This window comes from Tetrahymena thermophila (genome assembly GCF_000189635.1).
Source record: "Tetrahymena thermophila SB210 genomic scaffold scf_8254716, whole genome shotgun sequence".
NCBI classification, from domain to species: Eukaryota; Ciliophora; class Oligohymenophorea; order Hymenostomatida; family Tetrahymenidae; genus Tetrahymena; species Tetrahymena thermophila.
The window spans coordinates 575,299-598,706 of record NW_002476481.1 but is presented as its reverse complement, the minus strand read 5'-3'; the positions used below and the strand labels follow the sequence as shown (position 1 = coordinate 598,706).

General features: G+C 21.1%; 3 protein-coding genes across 3 annotated transcripts; all 3 read left to right on the top strand. All coding sequences in view use genetic code 6, as the record gives it.

Moving 5' to 3' along the window:
• Window positions 1-211: 211 nt before the first annotated feature.
• Window positions 212-1,405, top strand: TTHERM_00102660 (hypothetical protein; the record flags this gene model as incomplete). The annotated part of the gene is made up of 2 exons (XM_001012216.2): window positions 212-260; window positions 330-1,405. 2 exons carry the CDS (start codon window positions 212-214, stop codon window positions 1,403-1,405), a joined length of 1,125 nt encoding a protein of 374 aa, XP_001012216.2.
• A 4,346-nt stretch (window positions 1,406-5,751) lies between these two features.
• TTHERM_00102640 (transmembrane protein, putative) lies at window positions 5,752-13,830 on the top strand (the record flags this gene model as incomplete). The annotated part of the gene is made up of 4 exons (XM_001012214.3): window positions 5,752-8,057; window positions 11,040-11,255; window positions 11,312-13,697; window positions 13,807-13,830. The coding sequence occupies 4 exons, from the start codon at window positions 5,752-5,754 to the stop codon at window positions 13,828-13,830; spliced, it is 4,932 nt and encodes a 1,643-aa protein (XP_001012214.3).
• A 4,003-nt stretch (window positions 13,831-17,833) lies between these two features.
• On the top strand, window positions 17,834-22,105 carry TTHERM_00102630 (transmembrane protein, putative; the record flags this gene model as incomplete). The annotated part of the gene is made up of 5 exons (XM_001012213.2): window positions 17,834-17,934; window positions 18,005-18,220; window positions 18,276-20,760; window positions 21,599-21,845; window positions 22,014-22,105. The coding sequence occupies 5 exons, from the start codon at window positions 17,834-17,836 to the stop codon at window positions 22,103-22,105; spliced, it is 3,141 nt and encodes a 1,046-aa protein (XP_001012213.2).
• Between the last annotated feature and the right edge of the window lie 1,303 nt (window positions 22,106-23,408).

Genomic DNA, 23,408 nt, shown 5'->3' with positions numbered 1-23,408 from the left:
TAATAAGGCTTTCGTTATCAATTTTATTAAAATAGTTCAAATTAATTTAATTAATTATATCTTATTTTTGCCCCACTTCTCCTATTGTTTATTGAATAGATAGATATCATATTTTTAAAATTATTTAGAATATTCATAATTAAATTAGAATCTAATTTTAATAAAGTGATAATCATTAAATAAAAAATATTAGATAATAATTTGGATAGCTATGAAGAAAATAATAGCTTTAGCTCTTTTATTAAGTATAGTTAATTGCAGTATGCAATTTATTAATGCTTCTTCAGGAAAATAAACCTTAACTGATTTTTCTAACTCTTTAAAAATAGAATTAAATGGAGAATTTTAAACCATGATGAAAATTGATTCAATTGGAGATGCACTAGTACAGTTTGATTTAAATACTTAAATCACTTACTTTACTTCAATCGAATGTTAGGATTGCCTTTATTTTGGAGATTAAATAGCCACTAGATTCACTTGCTTAAAAGAATAAAGCTGTGTCTAATCAGGTACATTTTAGGATGAGTAAATCAGCTATGATTATTTTGCTAGTGGGGATATAATTGATGTAAGGATGGTCTTGGAAGGTGTACATTTTTATTTGCGTGGAGTATATTTAGTCAAATCACTTTATACTCTAAATTAAAATCCCTCAAAATATCCCTACCAGAGAATTGGTTTACTTCTAGCTAGTTCATTTGGTGAAATATATGAGAGTTAAATTTTTATTTCTCTCTATAGTTAAGGAAAAATAAATAAAAAAAGCTACTCGCTTTATTATGATCAAACTAATAACAATTATCACTTAACAATCCCTGATTATGATCCAAAACTTATACCTTCAAGACAATCTCTTTTTAATTTAACTTAAGGTTGGAATGGTGTTTTTAAATATGAGAAAAAATATATCTTTAGTGGAAAATTGGATTTTTGTGATGAACAAATGCTTAAATAAATTATTCTTAATATTTATTTAAACCCTGCAGTGAACGATTAAGTGTTTTAAATAGATGAATCATATTTTTAAGATTTCGATAGATTTTTGATTGAAAAAAGAATGGAACCTGATTTATCATTATTTACTATTTAACAACCTGGTGAATGGTCATAAAAAAATAATTTTACTTTTGGAGTTTCGATAAATGTTGATCAAAGCGGAATACTTCCTAAGCCATTATAACTTGATTTACAATTTCCTTAAGACGATGTAATGATAAAAAAAGATGATTACTATACTCTTAATATAAATTTCATTAAAAATTTGTATTCTTTAACTTTAGGGAAAAGAATATTTAGCAGATATTTGTATTACTTATACTAAGATGAACATGGCTAATATAAAGTTGCTTTAGCTCCATTATTATAAAAATAATCCTTAAGAAACTCTAAATAAGAATATTGAAAAAATAAAATAATATATATTCATGTATATCCATTTAATAAACTTTATAAAATTTCATTAATAAAATCTTGCTGTTCTCAATGTTTTTAATTTATATTTTAGTTTAGAGTATTTTTATTACTTATTTTCGCATAAATTTAGTTTTTAAGATTAGGTAAAAAAAGTTAAATTTATAATTACAAATCAGAAAAATAATAACCCTGATCTGTTAAATAGTTTAGATCAATTATTTTTCCAAAAGTAAAACTATTAATTAACAAAATATAAATACTTTTATAAATAGTACTTGATAATGGTTTAATTATTTTTTACTAAATATGTTTCAAACGAAATTGTTAAAATCATTATTAAATTGAAGAGATTTCAATTTGAAACTTTTAAATAATAATTTGAAGAGAAAGATTTAGTTTACTTAACTTAATAATTTGCATTCTATGGTAAAAATAAATCAATAAAACATTCTTCAATATTTAATTTCATCACAGCAAAGAATAAAGATACTTACTTACTAATCTTATTTTAAGGTTGACTAAATAAGCAAACTTATAATTTTTATAAAGAGTAACTAACTAACTAACTAACTAACTAACTAACTAACTAACTAACTAACTAACTAACTAACTAACTAACTAACTAACTAACTAACTATTGATTTATAAATAAATCTATGAAGAATAGATTTATTCAAATTTTTTTAATTTTTGATATCGAATTTTTCTTTCTCATTTAAATATATTTTTTTTATAGTAGAACATGAATGAGTAAATTAGAAATTACCTAAAAATTTTAAGACTTTGATAATGAAATGAATAAAAAAGCTACTTTAGTAAATTTAATGATATATTCATTTTCTTATTTGCTTAGAGAGCTTAAAATTAAGCAGCTAGCTCTTATATTATTCTTATATTTTTACTTAGGAATTATTAATGATTATTTAAATTGTTACTATTAATTCTTATAAACAATTACATTCTATAAGTAATTAACTTCTATAAATATAATTATACAATAATATGATGATTTAAATATTTTTATTTGCTTTATTCCTATGGGGACCTTTTATATTTATTTACTAATAGTGATATCATGGAATAAATTTTTGTTTTTATTGGTTATTTCTTAATTTATTACATATATTAGATTTATTAATTTTAAAGTTTACGCTAAAAAATATTTTCAATTACTAAATATTTGAATTTATTAATTAATAGTATGCCATTTATTTAAAGGAAAGATGAAATAAGCCTTGAGAGTTAAAAAAGTTTTCTATAATCGATTGAGATCAAAAGCAAGTATATTTGATATTAACTAATTATTTATGTTTAAATTAAAAATTAGATAAAATCAAAAAAATTTTGATTAGTTAATAATTGATTGAACTTAAATTTAGTTTTAAAAATAAAATTCTTTATTTTTTTTGATTTTTTTAAAATTACATTTTTCCTTATTTCTAGATTAATAGATTTTAATTATAATATTTACAAGCTTATAAATAAGATGTTCTTATAAAATATTTCATATTATTATTTTTTAAATAAATTATATAAAAATAAAGTGAGTTTAAAAATTCAAATAAAAGAAAGAAATGGGTTTGCTTGTTTTACTTTTAAAATCATTAAAAAAAATATTAAATTCAATTTATGATATTAGTATAAAATCATTTTCATTTGAGGTTATATACCATAAAATATTTAGTCTCACACTTTGTAGTTTGCAGAAAAGAGCTGAACTACTAGAGATTAAAAATCAGATATTTGTTTGAGGGGAGCCTCAAAATTCACAACTCAGTTAAAAAAGGGAACTTAAGATAGGTTTATCACTTATTGTTACTTAAAATGGATTTAAATTTATTTTTTATTTTCTTTTACTTTTTTAATTCAATCCATAGAATTTAAACTTACTTATATTGTTTTACATTTATCTGATAAATTTTAATTTTTTAGAAGCAATTAAAAAAACCAGAATCCAAAAATTTGTTCTGTAATCTTAAAATAAAATAGTTACTTTGTTCTGATGTATAACTAATAACTATATTCAAAGATAATACATATTTTTATAAGACATTATAATAAAGTAATTTAGTTGCTTAATCATTTATTAAAATATAATAAATAAATGTATTGAATTTGATACATATTTAAATTAGAATTACTTATTTTATTAAATAATATAAATTTTTTACTATTTAAGTGGATAAATTTATAAATAAATAAATGAAATATAATTTTAATTTCTTAATATCTTTTTAATAATAATTTAATCCTCAATCACATAATTAATATTTGTTTTTGTCTTGAATAAAAATTTCTATTTAGACTGTCTATTTTTAAGGATCATAAGGGAATCAATCCACCAACACATTATAAATAATTACTTAGCTTGATAAAAGTTAGTTATTAATTTCATTTTCTTAAAATATTGATTTTTAAATATTGTTAATTTTTCGCAAAAAAATAATCACGATTTTTAATTTGAGTTTCATGAATATATTTGATCAGAATTTTTTTTAAGTTTATATGTTACACTCTAAATCATTCAATTTTTAAATAAGATACTGTCGTTTCTCTTCAATTAAGATTACATTTAAATTAAACAAATTAATAGTTTTTTAAAGACTTTTTAATATAAATTTACGAAATATTCATTCTAAAGCTTTTCTAGTGTTTATATGTGAAAATTTATGATAAATAAAATTAATTTTATTTATATATTTAAAAAAACTTTATTTTTTCTATAGATCATTTTCTAATATTGAATTATTATTAAAAAAATAATCAAAAATGTTATTTAGAAACATAATTAATTAATTAATAAATTCAAGGTTTATTTTTAATAAAAATACATTTTTCTCATAGTTGATTAAGATTAATTTTAGCTTACAATAAAAAAATAGAAACCTGATTACCTAAGTTACTCAATTTATGTGTGCATTTTGTTTATATTAAGAGAGTAAATATTTAAATATAATCAATATAATTATTAGTTATTTCAAATAACAACAAAACGTTCTTTATTTTTATTGATATGAGTAAGCTCCAATGCCCATCCTTATATAATTTCCCTTTAATTTGTATTCTCATAGAATAATTTAATGATTCTTAATTTTATTTAGAAATATAATCAAGTTTTTTGTATTTTAAAGAATCTATTCGAAATTTATTTGGTTCATTAATTAAATACTATATTGTGAAATTAATAATTTATTTTTCCAAAAATATTAGAAAAACTAAACAAAAAAAATAAATAAATATAATAATTTGAATTACTCAAAACAAGTAAGAAGGCAAACATGAAAACACTCTCATGGAGTTTTCTAAACAAAATAATATTATTTATCTAATCCTACATAGTTTTCACATAAGAGTTTGGAAAGCAAATATTATTTCAATAATTTTTAAATGAAAACTTTGAATTCACTTAGCAATATTTAGATTTGTAAATCAGTTTTAAATATTCTGAGGGTTTTTTTGATTATTAAATAGAAATTCTCAAACAAATAGAACAATATAAATAAAACAACTAGGATATTAATTTATTTTTCTTTGATTTGAATAGGATTTGCAGGTATATTATTTATTTATTAATTATCCTTTTTTATTTCATAAAATTTTATTTAAATAATATTAGTCAAATAAAGCAAAAAAAAAATTTTTAATTTTACATTTTATTTTTTTATTTAAAAAAAATTTCATTAAATACAAAATATTTTTCAATGAAAAGAAGATAAATAAATAAATAAATACTAAAATAAATCTAAAGATAGATAGAAAGAAAAAGATGAATTTTTATTTCATAACAAAAAAAAGTGATTCATTTAAAAAAAATAAATTATTTTATTTTTGCATAATATAATTAACCGATTTTTAAATCAAATGTTCGAATAAATAATAATTTAGCTCTTCCTATTTAATTTTTATTTAATTTATTTTTTATTAGTAATTAAAATATAGATTTAAATAATATCAGCGACATCTTAACAAATTAGTACTAATAAATGTATTGCTTTCAGGAGTTTATAGTTGTTTAATTTAGCATATTTCAAGGAAGCCATCGCTTTTTTATTGCATCCAATCTGATATAAGAACTTAGGTCGAATTTAATAGACTTCAATAAGAATAATTTAATTGCTAACTAAGAATCAAAAAATATGTAAATTAAGATTCAAGCATTGAACATTTTTTATATTTATTTTTTAAATAATTAAAAGTATTAAATCTGAGTTAGTTTACTTTTTTTACTCTTTATACTCAAAAAAATAAGAATTTAAAAAAGAATTTAGAAAATTAGAATGTAAAAATACTGATAAATGTATTTTATATCTATAAAGTCAAAAACAAAATATTAGAATGCTCCCTTCTACTGGTGATCCTTCTACTGATGGAGAATCAAGTGGTTCTGGTACAGGTTCTGGAGGCGCTAGTCAATCTGGTACTACTTGTCCACCTTGTACAGGATCAGCTTGTAATAATAATTGTGCTTTATGCTCAACAGCTAATTAAAATATTTGTATTACTTGTAAAAATAATTTTGCTTTAGTTTCTAGTAATAACTGCTCAACATGCGGCTCAAGTTAATATTTTAAAACTACTACTTAACCTTGTGGGTAATGTCCTCAAAATTGTTCAATTTGTAGTAGCTCTTCTAGTTGTAGCGTATGCAATACTAACTATGAATTGAACTCCTCAAATAATTGTCAAATTTGCAAAATTAATAATGGGTAATTCTATGATTCCTAAAAATTTTAATGTGGAAATTGTCCTAGTAATTGCTTAACGTGCAATAGTTCTAATGATTGTTCTGTATGTTAAAGTGACTATTAAGTAAACTCTTAAAAAAATGGTTGTTAAGCTTGCTTGATAAACTAAGGATAATATTATGATTCTAGTTAGAAAATATGTGGTTAATGTCCTTCTTCGTGTTTGATTTGTATGAGTTCTTAAGATTGCAGTGTATGCTAATAAAATTATTAATTAAACTCCTTAAATAATGGTTGTGAAGCTTGCTTAATAAATTAAGGCTAATACTATGATTCTAATACAAAAACATGCATTAATTGCTTGTAAAATTGTTTGAAATGCACAAATTAATCAAGTTGCATAGTATGTGCTCCTGGATACTATCTTGACTCTAATTAATGTACTAAATGCTCTGGCTCATGTCTTACCTGTAATGGATCTTCTCAAAATAATTGCCTTTCTTGCAGCAGTGAATATTTTTTTTACACAAATAATTCAACATGTCAAAAAACTTGTGATATCATGGGAGGCTTTTTCATAGATTAAGGTAAATGCTCTCCTTGCGATCAATCATGTAAAACTTGTAACGGACCAAATAACTCTCAATGCATTACTTGTGCCACTGGACTTTACAAATATGTAGGAGATAATCTTTGTAAAGCTTGTCCAGCCACATTAGTTTAAACTACAGTTATCAATTGTAATAATTCTTCCTAGCAATGTTTATATAATAACCAAACTAAAAGTTATGAGCTAATTACCATTTGTCTTGCTTGTAATTAAGGATATTCTTTAATTAATAACATTTGTGTAGATAGTTGTTCCCTAATCAGTCAGAATTACTATTTAAATGTAAACACAAATTAGTGCGAATGCTCATTTAGTTTTCCATATAAGCATATTAAACAAAATAATTCAATATTTTGTAGTAGCTTCTAGTAGTTAGGATACTTTTGTGATAATAATAAAATCTGTCATGAGTGCAGTTAGTTAAATTGCTAAACATGCTAAGATTAAAACACCTGCACATTATGTAGCAGTGGATATTATCTTTGGTTGAATGAATGTCTTTAATCTTGTCCATCTTCTAGAAACTTATAAATCTCAAACTCTAAAGCACAATGTGAATGCATCTAAGATTATATCTTAATTAATCCTGACAATATCTGTGTTACAAAATTGATTATTACTTAAATTAATCTCTCTAAAAATTCAGATTTTAACATCATAACTGTTACTTTTAACAGAGTTCCATACCCAAATGAATTAAAAGGACTTAGTATATAATTGGATCCTGGTAAATTGACTTTAAATACAGATTATCAAATAGTATCTCAGCAGTAAGTAAGTAACACTATCACTTTTAATATATCTGTTGAATAAAATAGAAGAGTTAATGAAATAGTAGTTTATTTTGGCAATTAGAAAGAAATATTCAAGATATAGAATGCTATACTCACAACAAATAATTACAACAATTCTTAGCAAAATATGCAGGCAAAAATTGATAGTGCTACAAATGTTAGCAAAGTTCTTGTTTCTGGCAAAGGAAATGGCTATATAGTTATCCTTATCCTAAAATAATTCCAAATTTTATGCTTTTTTTCAAATTTTATTTAATTTTTTGGACCTTTGATTTTATTTAAGCAATTTCTGCCTAAAATGGTATATGTAGGTACAATATTAGCATCTTCATTTATATTCAATTCTATCCCAGATGCTAATTAGCTGAGTGCTAATATTTAGAACGATACTTCTAGTCAAACATAAGTTTCATCTGAACAAAATCTATTGCAAGATTTAGGATTATAAGAAAACTTATACTCTTCCCTTCCTTTACCAAATATATCTTTAATTATTACTATAATTATTGTTGTCCTTTGCTGCTTTGCAAGATGGATTATGAAAGGAAAATAGTATACCATGGAAATAGTTAACTTTTTAATGAATATAGCCTCATCTACTCAACAAGGCTTTATTACACCGTCTTTATTTAGTATTTATTATTGCTTAGCTTACACTTAAGAGAAATATTATGCAGTTATTTAATCGATCATTCATGCTGTTTTTTTTATTTTAATTTACTGTATTTCTTTTAAGAAAGATATCAACTACATTGAAAGCTTTTTACCAAACTTCGCTTTAAACATTAATACAAAAGCAAAAGGATGGAATACTTATCTTTTAGCTAGCTATTTAAAAAAATATATCTCAATAATACTAATTTTAACTATTCCTACTCATCCTTATATTTGCTGCATTATACTTTCTATTAATTTTGGGCTCTTTGGACTATATATCTTATATTTCAGATTTTTCAATAGTATGTTTATTAATATATTTAAAATAGCTTAAGAGTTTTTAATATTTATTACGATGATTTTATTTACAATTTGCATTAAGAAATAATAAGATTTACTAAACTAAGATATTATATCAGATGAGGAATTAAAGAGTGTAGATTAATTTAGCTTATCTGTTATAATAATGCTAGCTACTTGCTTAGTAATGAGCTTCATTTTATTCTTATCTAGACTGGCAATATAGCTTATTCAAATCTTTTAAAAATTAAAAAATTATTTTACAAAAAAAAATTAAAAAGATTTAATAACAGATTCATTAAATTAAATTTTGGATGAAGTTAACTCATCTAAATAATAATCAGTAGTAGTAATAAAATTTCAAAAATAATATGAAGGTAAAAGAAGTAAACAAATATCTTAAAAATTGGATTTTGAATCATGAAAATTGAAAGAAACATGAGTTAACAATCTCTTTTCGCAAATATTAGCCTAATAAAAGAAACAAAAAATTATCTTAAAAATTTATTTTGTATATTGTGTTTTTCTAAAAAAGCTTAAAGAATTTTAATTTTAAATTTTTTAAACACAGTTTGTTTTTTATAAATATGTTGAAGCTGCAGTATTTTTAATTATATTTCATTTATGTATGTAGAATTAAATACTGTAAATCCTCATTAATTAAGGATGGATATATTAATGGCAGAAATTTTGTAAAATAGAAAAATAATAATTTCAAAAATATTTTACCGAATATCAAATAAAAATTTTATTCAGTCTATCCCTAATATATAATAAAAATGATTATCTTTGTTTCACTATTTCCCTAATGTTCTTCTTCAATTAAATTATGGGATAAATATTTAAAAAGTGAAATTATTTTAATTACTTTAATAGGAGTATTGTTTTGGGAAGGCATAGAATTTTTTGGCTTGAAGTGGAGTTATCAATTTATTAGAAATCAAAATATCTTTATAATTGATTGAATTTATCAAAAAAAATATGTTTACAATTAATATTTCATGAAAAATAAATTAATACAATTACTACTTAATCTAATCTTTAATTTCAATAAAATTATTAAATTTTTTAATCTAAATGCATTAATTAAATTAGTCGCTTTAATATTTTCTGTTTATTTTTAAGGAATTGCTACTAATATTCTTTATTTAAATACCAAAAGGAAAGATTTATAGATAAAAATATATAAATAGATTAAAAATTGAGTATAAAAATAAATAAAAATTATATAAAAAACTAAAAAAAGTAAATAGAAGTTGTAATCTACTTTGAAAAGTGAAGTAGAAAGTATTCAAATAAACATATTGCTAATTTTAAATTTAGATTTTTATCAGTAAAATAAAATTTGATTTAATTATTATTTTTGACTAAAAATAGATAAAATATTATATTCTTTAATATAGTTTTTAAGTTAATAAATCTTTTTGAATTAATTTCAAAAGAAAGAATATTTAAATTAAGAAATATGAAGAAACGTTGGTCATTTTAATCTAAAAAAAAATAATAATATTAAAAATTGCTGTCCAAAAAGAGAAAAAAAATTATTAAAATATTTTATTACAATTACTAAATCTGATTGTTAACAAATTACATTTGTTACATACATTTATTGGTTTCAATTTGATTAATTTACATATTTAATTACAATTCTTAATTATTTAATAAAAATTAATACTTTGAATAAGTCAATTAAACAGTAAATAATTTTTTTAGAAAAAATGAAGTTAAATATTACTAAAAAAATCTATTATATGTATTTCATTATTAGTTTTTAAAAATCTTCAAAAATAATTATATCCAAAGCTATTAATTATCTTTTTAATTCGGGGGTTTGATTTAGATAGTAATATTATACAAAACTTTTCTTTCTAAATAATTAAAGCTAATTTTTAGAAAAATTTTCTTAAAAACAATAATCGATTTCCCATAAAATAAAAAAGTATCAAATAAATATAATGTAATAAAAATACCAAATAATATAAATTAATTTGATTAATTTCTGATGTTAAGTTTAAAAATCCAAAATAAAATAAATTACCATTATACTAATTATCGCTTAACTTTTAATAATTTCAGCATTTAATTGGTTGGCAATAAGCTCACTCGAATAAATGAAAAATATCTCTCATTTTTTCATAATAAATTTATAAAAAAGAAAATCAAAATGTTTTGATAATACTTAATATTAATACTTTTTAAAAATCAACTAAAAAAATGATAAAGATTACAATTTTATTAATAATTTTGATTGAAAATTCTTAAAACCTCTATTTACAGAACTTAGTTTCTATAAAATAACAATAAAATCACATCCTAAACATATTTTTTAGTGATTAATCTTAACAAACTATACAAGAATTTACATTAAGTTATAAAGAAAAACTAATTTACGAATATTTAGATTAAATGAATTAGGTATCAATTATGATAAAGTATTTAGTATTTGATTAAAAGTAGTTCAAGCAAAAAGGAATCTTAAAATTTGAAAATCTTTCTATTTTATTAAGGTAAATAGAAATAAAATTTATTTGATAAAATTAAATAAGTATTTCATTAATTTTTTATATTTCTTATTAGTACCACAGACATAAAGGATAATCAAAGTTTTGTAGGATTTAAATTTATTATTAATAATTCTTTAATTCCAGAAGATTTCTACATTGAGAAATAGAATATATTAGATCTTATGCAGAAATCTACTTAAGATTTATCAACTTCGCATGAACTATTTTTAAACAAAGATGAAAAACTACTTTTAGATACAGATTAACTGATTAGTTGCATTAAAGATAAGTAAATTTTATTGCAAATTAATTAAATTTTACTTATCTTTTATATTTTTTAAAAAGAACAAAATGTTAATTTTTCTATCCATTAAGGGATTTCCAAAATAAATCTCTAATCAAAAAGTTGATTTATTTTGGAGATGATTTTACTTTGAATAAATCATAAGATAAAATGCCTAAATAAATGAATAGTATTGTTCATCACTATTTTGGCACGTAAAAAGAAATTAAAAGCTAAAAAATAAGAATATTACTTGATTGCACTCTTGAAGGTTGTAATAATTGTGTAGTAGCTTTAGCCCAAAATGTTTGTAAAGAAGAATGCATACCAGGATATTATTCTATTAAATTTATTTTATTATACAAATGTAAAAAATGCGATTAAAGTTGTTTAGAATGTGATGGAGAAGGACCTAATAAGTGTACATCTTGTAATTAAGATTCATAACTTTATTAAAATTAATGTTGTTAAATAAAAAACGGAGAATTTTATAATTCAAAAACTAATCAATGTGAGAAATGTCCATAAAATTGTTAAATTTGTTATGAACCTAATATTTGCAATTAATGCAAGGCTAACTTTGAATTTGATTAATTAAAATAATGTGTATGTCCTTAGAGTCAATAATACTTTGATGATTAAACCAAATCTTGCTTAGATTGTGATAAATCATGCAAAACTTGCAAATAAACTTCTAAGAGTTGTACTTCATGTTAAGATTTTCAATTTTTAAACACTTAGAGTCTAACATGTTAAAACTCTTGCGATCAAGCTGGATTTTATGCTTTAGAAAAAAATTGTTTACCTTGTGATTCAGCATGCTTAACTTGCTCTATATCTTCTAAAAATTGCACTTCTTGTAAATTTGGCTAATTTTTAAATATTTAGTCTTAAACTTGTATAGATGTGTGCCCTACAAACGGCTTCTATATTGAGAAATAAAAATGCATAACTTGTGATTCTTCATGTAGTACATGCTCAGAATCTTCTAAATGTACAACTTGCGCATAAAATTTATATCGATATGGAGGAGATAATCTTTGCAAACCTTGCCATGAAACTTCTCTTAATCCTGCTATTATTAGTTAGTAAATGTAAAATTGTGCAAAAACTATTCAAAAGTGTTTGTTAAATCTTGAAACAAAAATGTATGAGTTAACTTCAATATGTTAGAAATGTAAAGGTAATTTTGTATTAGCAAATAATAAATGTATTAATCATTGTTCTGACATAGCATAAAATTATGAATATAATAATATTTTATAATAATGCTAATGTTCTTCTTCAAACCCCTACTAGCATAATTAATCTAATAATAATATATTTTGTTATAAATTTTAATTACCTGGCTATTACTGTGACTCAAATAAAATATGCGATCCATGCTTATAACCTCACTGTGAAGTTTGCAATAATCAGTAAATATGCACAATTTGTTTAAATGGCCATTATCTATGGTAGAATGATTGTCTTCAAACTTGTGAATCTAGTAAAGGCTTAGAGCCTTCTTAGTCTAAAAAAGAATGTATTTGCATTTAAGACTATATTTTTTATGCTCCTAGAAAAATTTGTATTTTATAGCTCTAAATAAGCCAAATCTAACTTACAAAGGATATTCAATATAATATTATAACTGTTATTTTTAATAGAGCTCCCTATACAGATGAATTAAAAACAATAAGGTTGATAATTGACCCTCCTAAGCTAATCCAAAGTAAAGATTATACTATCATTTCATAGTAATAAAATGATAATAATATAATATTCTAAGTCTCAGTTTAGCAAAATATTAAAATCAGTTAAATAGTTATTAATTATAATAATAAACAATCCATCTACTAAGTTTAAAATACAATACTAACATCTGATTATGTTAACAATAATTTACAAAATAAACAAAGTGCTATAAATAATGTAAAAAGCTTAGGATAAAGCTTATCTACATAAGAAGGACTTCTTTAATCTATAATTAATATTCTTAAAAACTTTTAAATTTTGTGTTTGCTTTCTAACTTCGTTCAATTATTAGGTCCTCTAATTGTTTTTAAAGAATAATTACCTTAGCCTATATATACTGGAGCCCTTTTAGGAGCATCTTTTATATTTACTGAAATTCCAAGTCCAGATGAACTGAGCACTAATTCAAATACAACCTCAAATGAAGATATTGATAACCATAAGAAGCTTTTATAATAGCTAGGTTTTAAAGATAATATTTATCAAAATTTAGCCCTACCACATTTATTGTTAATTATATCAGTAATTATATCTTTATTATGTCTATTTGCAAGATAGGTTATAGAAGGTAAACAATATACTATAACAGTAGTGAACTTCTTGGTTAATATTATGTCATAATTGCACCAAGGATATATTACTTGTACCTTACTTAGTATATATTACTCTTTAGAATACTCATCTCAAAAATAGTATGCAATAATGCAATTAGTAACTCATGTTATATTTATTATTCTAATAGTAGCAATTATTTTAAAAAAGGATAATTAATATATATAAAACAACACACCGAATTTTGCTTTAAACTTAAATGTAAAAGCAAGAGGATGGAGAAGCTATTTGATAATGAGTTATTTGAAGAAATACATTTGTATAACCTTAATTTATGTATTATACTCAAATCCAAAAGTATGTGGTGCAATCATAGCAGCTAGTTTCATATGCTTTGCTGCATATTTATTATATTACAGATTCTTCATTAATAATTTTTTTATAATTTATAAAATATTTTAAGAGCTTTTGGTTTCCATAGCCTTTATATTATTTATTATCAGTGTGAAAAAGCAGTAAGATATAATAGAACAAGATGTAATTAGTGATGAATAAATGATAAATGTTATTTAATTTAGTTTAATAACTTTGGTATTTCTAATCATTTGTTTAATAGCAAGCTTAATTTTATTTCTGGTAAGAAGTGGAATCTAAATACTTTCATTTGTATAATTTACAAGGAATTACTTTAGAAATAAAAATAAAATAGATGATCAAGGTTTAAATATGATAATAGATCATCTTAACAGTTCGAAAAATTTTCAATTTGAATTATCTAATACTCCTTAATTAAATAATTATTCCTTTAATAAACAAAAGAAAAAATTAAAATCATAACATTCTATTTAAAATGTTTGATTGTATATTTTACTTATTATTGTTTTTCCTGCTAGAGTAAACATATTAATCATTAAATTAATTTTAAAAATATTATTAAATTGAATTTTTTAACTAAAATTTAAAAATAAATATTTCTTTGAAATTTTGATTGTGCTTAAATTTAAGAATAATTTTGATGCTTTATAAATTTGATTCTTACCTAGATACATTTTTACTTTTCCTATTCTAATTTAATAGAATTACATTTAAGGTGAAAAATACAGGAGAAAAAAAGTTTGTGAAAAACATAATTATTTATTTATTGTATTTTGGTTATTTTTTTTTTGTAACTATCTAAAATTTCTACTTTTTTTATAAATGCCTGATTCTGTATTTAACAAAATTTATTAATTTTGATGATTTACATACATAATGAGCGAAATAGCTAAATATCAATAAAAATTATAAAATAAACTAAAGAAAATAATATTAGTTGTAATCTACTTTGATAAGTGAAGTAAAAAATATATAAATAAACAGATTCCTAATTTTAAATTTATCAGTAAAAATAAAATTTGATCATTATTTTTGATTAAAAATAGAAATAGAACAAAAAATAAAATTTTAATCTTTAATGTTTTTAAGTTAGTAAATCTTCTTTTATATTAATTTCAAAAGAAAGAATATTTAATGTAACAAATATGAAGTTAAAATGTTAATTTTAATTTAAATAAAATAATAATATTAATAATTATTGTACAAACAGAAAAAAGGAGTATTAAGATATTTTGTTTCAATTACTAAATCTGTTTATTAGTAAATTATATTTGTTACATACATTTTTTGGTTTTAATTTGATTAATTTACGTATTTTAATTACAATTCTTAATTACTACTTTGAATAAGTAAATTAAACAACAATAACCAAAAAAAGTAATAATTTGTATTTCATTATTATATAATTTTTTTAAAATCTTCAAAAATAATTCCAGTCAAAACTATTAATTTATTATCTTTATAATATGAGGGTTTGTAGATGACGCTACTATACTAAATTTTTTCTATCTCAATATATTATATTAATTTTTATAAAAAATATTAATTCTTTTTAAATTTATTTCTATCAATTTTAAATTCTTTTGAATGTGGAAACATAAAATTTAATTCCTTGATAAATTTAGTATAAAGTATATTAATTAATTAAATAAATAATTTTATTTTCATTTTTATCATATTATATTTTTTATAATTTTTTAATTTTTTATATTATAGACTTAATGACCGTATTCCCTCTTTATTGATTTCGTACGAATGACGAGGGAGGGTTCATATTTATTTGTTCTTAAAGACACCCTCACCACCCTCTCGTATACAAAAAACTTACTTACGAATTACGAGAAAACGAGGGATTACGCATTTTAAATGAAATTAATTATTAATTATTTATGCAAACTTCTATTTTCCATCCGAATTCTTATACGCATTATATTGAGACTACATACAATTTTTTTAATTTGGCTTTTTTGGTATTGATTGGAGTTATCATTTTATTAGAAATAATAAAAAAAAAGTTATTAATTATTTTTTAATTACTATGTAAATATATGAATATTTATTGAATGTTTTTAATAAATTTATAAGAACGTAACTATTAAATAAAAATCAGCAAATATTTATGAGGATGAAAATATTTTGAAAATTATAAAAAGTTGTTTGTTAAATCATTTCAACGTAATCATGAAACTGTTGAGTTGGGAGTTGGGGTTCGACTTTTTTTATTGATTTTATATTATTTTTTAAATAGAAAATAGTAGTTTTCATTTAAAAAGTGTTTAATTTACTTAACTTTGTAATTACTTGAATTTATCAAAAAAATTATGTTTACAGTTAAATTTTTTATGAAAAATAAATTAATACAATGACTACTAAATTAATCTATAATTTCAATAATATTATTAAATTTTTTAGTAAATTTTTATATCATTAATCTAAATGTATTAATTACATTAGTCACATTAATATTTTCTATTTATTTTTTAGGTATTACTACTAATATTTTATTAAATACCAAAAAGGAAAACTACAAAATAAATTCAATCAATATATTTAATATAAAAATAAAATTAGTTACTAAAAAACATATGCTTAAAAGCAATTTTTTTGTTTGATAATAAATTATATATTTAATCAAATGATTAAAATTCTTACATACATCTTTTTTGATTTTGAGTCTTGTTTTTAAGTATTTTAATTACAATATTAACTTAAAAATTGAATAACAAAACATCTATAAATATTAAAAATACTAAAAAGAATAAATAGTGGTTGTAATCTACTTTTATTTATAAGAGAAGTAAAAAATAAACAATTAAACATATTCCTAATTTTTAAATTTAGATTTTAAAAGTAAAAATACAATTTTAATCATTATTTTTGAGCTAGAATAGATAAAGATCAAAAAATAAATAATTTAATCTTTAATATAGCTTTTAAGTTAATAAATCCCCAAAATTTAAAGTAAGAAATATGAAGTTATGATTTTAATTTCATTTTAAATAAAATAATAATATTAATAATTGATGTACAAACTGAGAAAAAAGACTATTAAAATATTTTATTCAATAACTAATTCTGATTATTAATAAATTACATTTGTTACATACATTTATTGGTTTCAATTTGATTGATTTACATATTTTAATTACTATTCTTAATTATTTAATAAAAATTGATACTTTAAATAAGTAAATTAAACAGTAAAGAATTTTTTTAGAAAAAAAAGTTAAATATATATATATATGTATATATATAGTACCCTAAGGTACAGCCTTTTTTAAGGCTACATACACGAATAATAAAAAAGGTGAATTTTTTTACAAAAATTATTTAAAATACTCATCTTAATCAACAGTTTGGACGATATATAAATATTGAAATATACTTTCAATAGATATTATTTTTAGGATGTAATTTACTATAACCGAATTAACCTATCAAAAAAAATCAAAAATATATATTGTAATATAAAATAGCAAATAATATAAATTAATTTGATGAATTTCTGATGTAAAGCTTAAAAATACAAAATAAATAGAACCACCATGAAAATAATAATAGCTTAACTTTTACTAATATTAGTATTTAATTGATTAACAAAAAGATCAATCAAATAAATGAAAAATACCTTGCACTACTTCATAATAAATTTATAAAAAAAAATAAAAAATTTTTGATAATATATTAATAATAAAAACAATAATATTTTTAAAAATCTAGTAATAGAAATGATAAAGATTACAATTTTATTAATAATTTTAATTGAATATACTTTACAATTCTATTTAAAGAACCTAGTTTCTATAAAGGAATAATCAAATCAAATTCTAAACATATTTATAGGTGATTAATCTTAACAAACTATAAATGAACTTACATTAAATTATAAAGAAAAACAAATTTACCAATATTTAGATTAAATGAAATAGTTATAAATTGTGATAAACTATTTAGTATTTGATTAAAAGTAATTTAAGCACAAAAGAACCTTAAAATTTGATAATTTTTCAATTGTATTAAGGTAAAAAGAAATAAAATTTATTGATAAAATTAAATAAATATTTCATTTAATTATTTATATTTCATTTTAGTACTATAGGCATAAAGGATAATCAAAGCTTTATAGGAATTAAATTTATTATTAATAATTCATTAATTCCAGAAGATTTCTATATCGAGTAACAGAATATATTAGATCTTATACAGAAATCTACTTAAGATTTATCAAGTACTCATGAGCTATCTTAAAACAAAGATGAAAAATTACTTCTAAATATTGAGTAAATGATTCATTGCATTAAAAATAAGTAAATTGTTTGCAAATTAATTAAATTTTATTAATCTTTTTTATTTTATAAAAAGAACAAAATGTTAATTTTTGGATCCATTAAAGAGTCTCCAAAATAAATCTTTAATAAATAAATTGGTTTATTTTGGAGAAGATTATACTTTGAATAACTCATAATATAAAATACCTAAATTAATGAATAGTTTCATTCATAACTTTTTTGGCATATAAAAAGATATTAAAAGCTAAAAAATAAGAATATTATTTGGATGCACTCTTGAAGGTTGTAATAAATGTAAAAAAGTTTTTACCCAAAGTTTTTGTGATGAAGAGTGCATTCTAGGATATTATACTGATTCGTAATTTTTAGGAAATTAATGCAAAAAATGTGATTAAAGTTGTTTAGGATGTTATTAAGAAGGACCTAATAGGTGTACATCTTGTAATTAAGATTCATAGCTTTATTAGAATAAATGTTGTAGAATACGTAATGGTGAATTTTACAATTAATAAACGAAGAAATGTGAATAGTGTCCATAAAATTGTTAAATTTGCAATGAATCTAATAATTGCAAGTAATGCATGGCTAATTATGAATTAAATTCATAAAAATAATGTCTATGTCTCTATAGTCAATACTTTGATGATTAAATAAAATCTTGCTTAGATTGTGATAAATCATGCAAAACTTGCAAATAAACTTCTAAAATCTGTACTTCGTGCAAAGAATTTCAATTTTTAAACACTTTGAGTTAAACATGTTAAAGCTCTTGCAATTAAGATGGATTTTATGCTTTAGAAAATAATTGCTTACCTTGTAATTCAGAATGCTTAACTTGTTCTCTATCTTCTAAAAATTGCACTTCTTGTAAATTTGGCTAATAGTTAGATATTTAGTCTTAAACTTGTATAGATGAGTGTCCAACAAACGGCTTTTATATTGAGAAAAAAAAATGCATGCCTTGTGATTCCTCATGTAGTACATGTTCAGAATCTTCTAAATGTACTACTTGCGCTAAGAATTTATATCAATATGGAGGAGATAATCTTTGCAAACCTTGCCATAAAACTTCCCTTAATCCTGCTATTATTTCATAGTAAATGTAAAATTGCGCATAAATTATTCAAAAGTGTTTGTTAAATCCTGAAACATAAACGTATGAGTTAACTTCAATATGTGAGAAATGTAAAGGTAATTTTGTATTAGCAAATAATAAATGTATTAATTAATGTTCTGACATAGCATAAAATTATGAATATAATAATATTTTATAACAATGTTAATGTTCATCTTCAAGCCCCTTCTAGCATAATTAACCTAATAATACTATATTTTGCTACAAATTTTAATTACCTGGCTATTACTGTGACTCAAATAAAAGATGCAATCTATGCTTATAACCTAACTGTTAAGTCTGCACTAATGAGTAAATATGCGCAATTTGTTAAAATGGCCATTATCTATGGTAGAACGATTGTCTTCAAACTTGTGAATCTAGTAAAGGCTTATAGTCTTCTCAGTCTAACAAAGAATGTGTTTGCATTTAAGACTATATTTTTTATGCTCCTAAAAAAATTTGTATTTTATAGCTCTAAATAAGATAAATCTTACTTACTAAAGATACTTAATATAATATTATAACTGTTATTTTTAATGGAGCTTCATATAATGATGAATTAAAAACAATAAGGTTGGAAATCGACCCTCCTAAGCTAATCCAAAATAAAGATTACACAATCGTTTCATAGCAATAAAGTGATAATAATTTAATATTCTAAGTCTCAGTATAACAAAATATTAAAATCAGTTAAATAGTTATTAATTATAATAATAAGTAATCCATCTACTAAGTTTAAAATACAATACTAACATCTGATTATGTTAATAATAATTTATAAAATAAACAAGGGGTTATAGATAATGTTAAAAGCATAGGAAAAAGCTTATCTACATAATAAGGACGTCTTTAATCTATAATGAATTTTCTTAAAAACTTTTAAATTTTGTGTTTGCTTTCTAACTTCGTTCAATTATTAGGACCTCTAATTGTTTTTAAAGAATAATTACCATAGCCTTTATATACAGGAGCCCTTTTAGGAGCATCTTTTATATTTACTGAAATTCCAAACCCAGATGAGCTAAGTATTAATTCAAATACAACCTCAAATGAAGATATCAATAACCATAAACATCTTTTATAATAGCTTGGTATTAAAGATAATATTTATCGAAATTTAGCACTCCCACATTTATTGTTAATTGTATCAGTAATTATATCTTTATTATGCTTATTTGCAAGATAGATCATGGAAGGTAAACAATATACTATAACAGTAGTGAACTTCTTGGTTAACACCATGTCATAACTGCACTAAGGATATATCACTTGTACCTTACTTAGTATATACTACTCTTTGGAATACTCATCTTAAAAATAGTATGCAATAATGCAATTAGTAACTCATGTTATATTCATTATTCTAATAGTAGCAATCATGTTAAAAAAGGATAATTAGTATATTGAAAATAACACACCGAATTTTGCTTTAGACTTAAATGTAAAAGCGAGAGGATGGAGAAGCTTTTTGATAATGAGTTATTTGAAGAAATACATTTGTATAACCTTAATTTATGTATTATACTCAAATCCAATAGTATGTGGTGCAATCATAGCAGCTATTTTCATATGCTTTGCTGCATATTTATTATATTACAGATTCTTCATTAATAAATTTTTTATAATTTATAAAATATTTTAAGAGCTTTTGGTTTCCATAGCCTTTATATTATTTATTATCAGTGTGAAAAAGCAGTAAAATATAATAGAGCAAGATGTAATTAGTGATGAATAAGTGATAAATGTTATTTAATTTAGCTTAATAGTTTTGATATTTTTAACCATTTGTTTAATAACAAGCTCAATTTTATTTCTGGTAAGAAGTGGAATCTAAATATTTTCATTTGTATAATTTATAAGGAATTACTTTAGAAATAAAAAATAATTAAATTAACATGATCAAGGTTTAAATATGATAATAATAGATCGTCTTAACAGTTCTAAAAAATTTCAATTTGAATTATCTAATACTCGTTATTTAAATACTTCTTCCTTAAATAAGCAATAGAAATAATTAAAATCATAAAATTCTATTTAAAATGTTTGATTGTATATTTTACTTATTATTGTGTTTCATACTTGAATAAACATAAATCACTCAATTATCTATTAAGATTTTATAAAATATTACTAAATTAAAAATTCTAAACTAAAATTTAAAAATAAAACTTTCTTTGAAATTTTGTGTATGTTTACATTTAAAATTTATGAATAACTTTGGTCTCTTTTTTTTTGGATTCTTATCTAGATAAATTTTCACTTTCCCTATTCTATCATAGTTCTAATTAATGCTTTTGAATGTGATAACTCATTTATACACAGCTACTTCAACTTGTTCATAAACTTACAACACATTAGGAGGTTATTTTGTGAGTTAAAATACTTGCTCTCATTGTGATAAAACATGTAGTACTTGTAATGGATCTTTTAATACTCAATGTACTACTTTTGAAACTGGATTTTATAAATATGATGAAGATAATCTTTGTAAGGCATGTCCAACTAATTCAAATCAAGCTAAGGAAAGTAATTTTCTAAACTCTTAATATTCATGCCTATATAATAACTAAACAAAAAATTATGAGTTAACTAATATATGCTCTATTTGCATTCAAGATACACTTTAAGAAACAATATTTGCGTAGATAGCTGTTCATTAACTATACTGAATTACAATTATAAATCAAATTCTAGTCAACAGTAATGTTCTAGCTATCCGTATAAACACATTAGAAAAGATCATTCTATTGTTTGTAGTAACTACTAGTAACCAGAATTTATTGTGATATTAATTAAATTTGTTATACATGCAATTAATCTAACTGTTAATCATACCCTAACTAAATATATAAAACCTAGTTCAATTTATCTAAATGTCCATTATATATTTTTAAAAATTTTAATTTTAGATTTTTATTTTTTCTATATTTTTTATATTTTCATTTTTTCATAAAATTAAAATTAGTTATTTGTGTTTGTTTTTACATGCACTCTATATAATTTTTCAAAAACAGTCCAAAAAAAAATTTAAATACTTTTACTAAAATTTTTAGAATTACCTCTATAATTCGCAAAAACCTTGATAACTCGCAGTTAAGAGATTTTTTTCCTAGAATTTTAAGACTCTTACCTCTTACATCGCAACTCATTTGTTTTCCTAGAGGTTTTACTGTATATTTTTTAAATAAATAAAAAAATTTTACTTTACACATTTACTTAGAAAGAGTTTAATTTAGTTAATCTTATAATTACTGGAATTTATCAAAAAAAATTATGTTTACAATTAAATTTTTCATAAAAAATGAATTAATATAATGAATAATCAATCTAATCTTTAATTTCAAAAATATTACTAATATTTTTAGTTTAATAATAATATTCTATAAAATACCAATAAGGGAAAGAATAAAATAAATTCATACAATTATTTTTAATATAAAAGTTAAATTAGTTACTAAAAAAACATATTCTTAAAAGCAAGTTTATAGTTTTACAATGAAATATTTATTAAATCAAATAATTACAATTCTTACATACTTGTTTTTTTGGTGTTGAGTTTATTTTTACTTATTTTAATTTCAACATTTAAATAGCTTAAAAATTGAAGAAAATAAATATTAGTTGTAATCTACTTTGATAAGTGAAATAAATAACTTACAATAAACAGATTCAAAATTTTAAATTTAGATTTTATCAGTAAAAATAAATTTGATCATTATTTTTGAGTAAAAATAGATAAGAAACAAAAAAAAAATTGTAATCTTTAATGTTTTTAAGTTAATTAATCCTCTTTGAATTAAATTCAAAAGAAAGAATATTTACTGTAAGAAATATGAAGTTATGGTGTTAATTTTAATTTAAATAAAATTATAATATTAATAATTGTTGTACAAACAGAAAAAAGGACTATTATGATATTTTGTTTCAATTACTAAATCTGTTTATTAGTAAATTATATTTGTTACTTACATTTTTTGGTTTGAATTTGATTAATTTAAATATTTCAATTGTAATTCTTAATTACTACTTTGAATAAGTAAATTAAACAATAAAGATTTTTTTAAAAAAAATAAGTTAATTATTACCAAA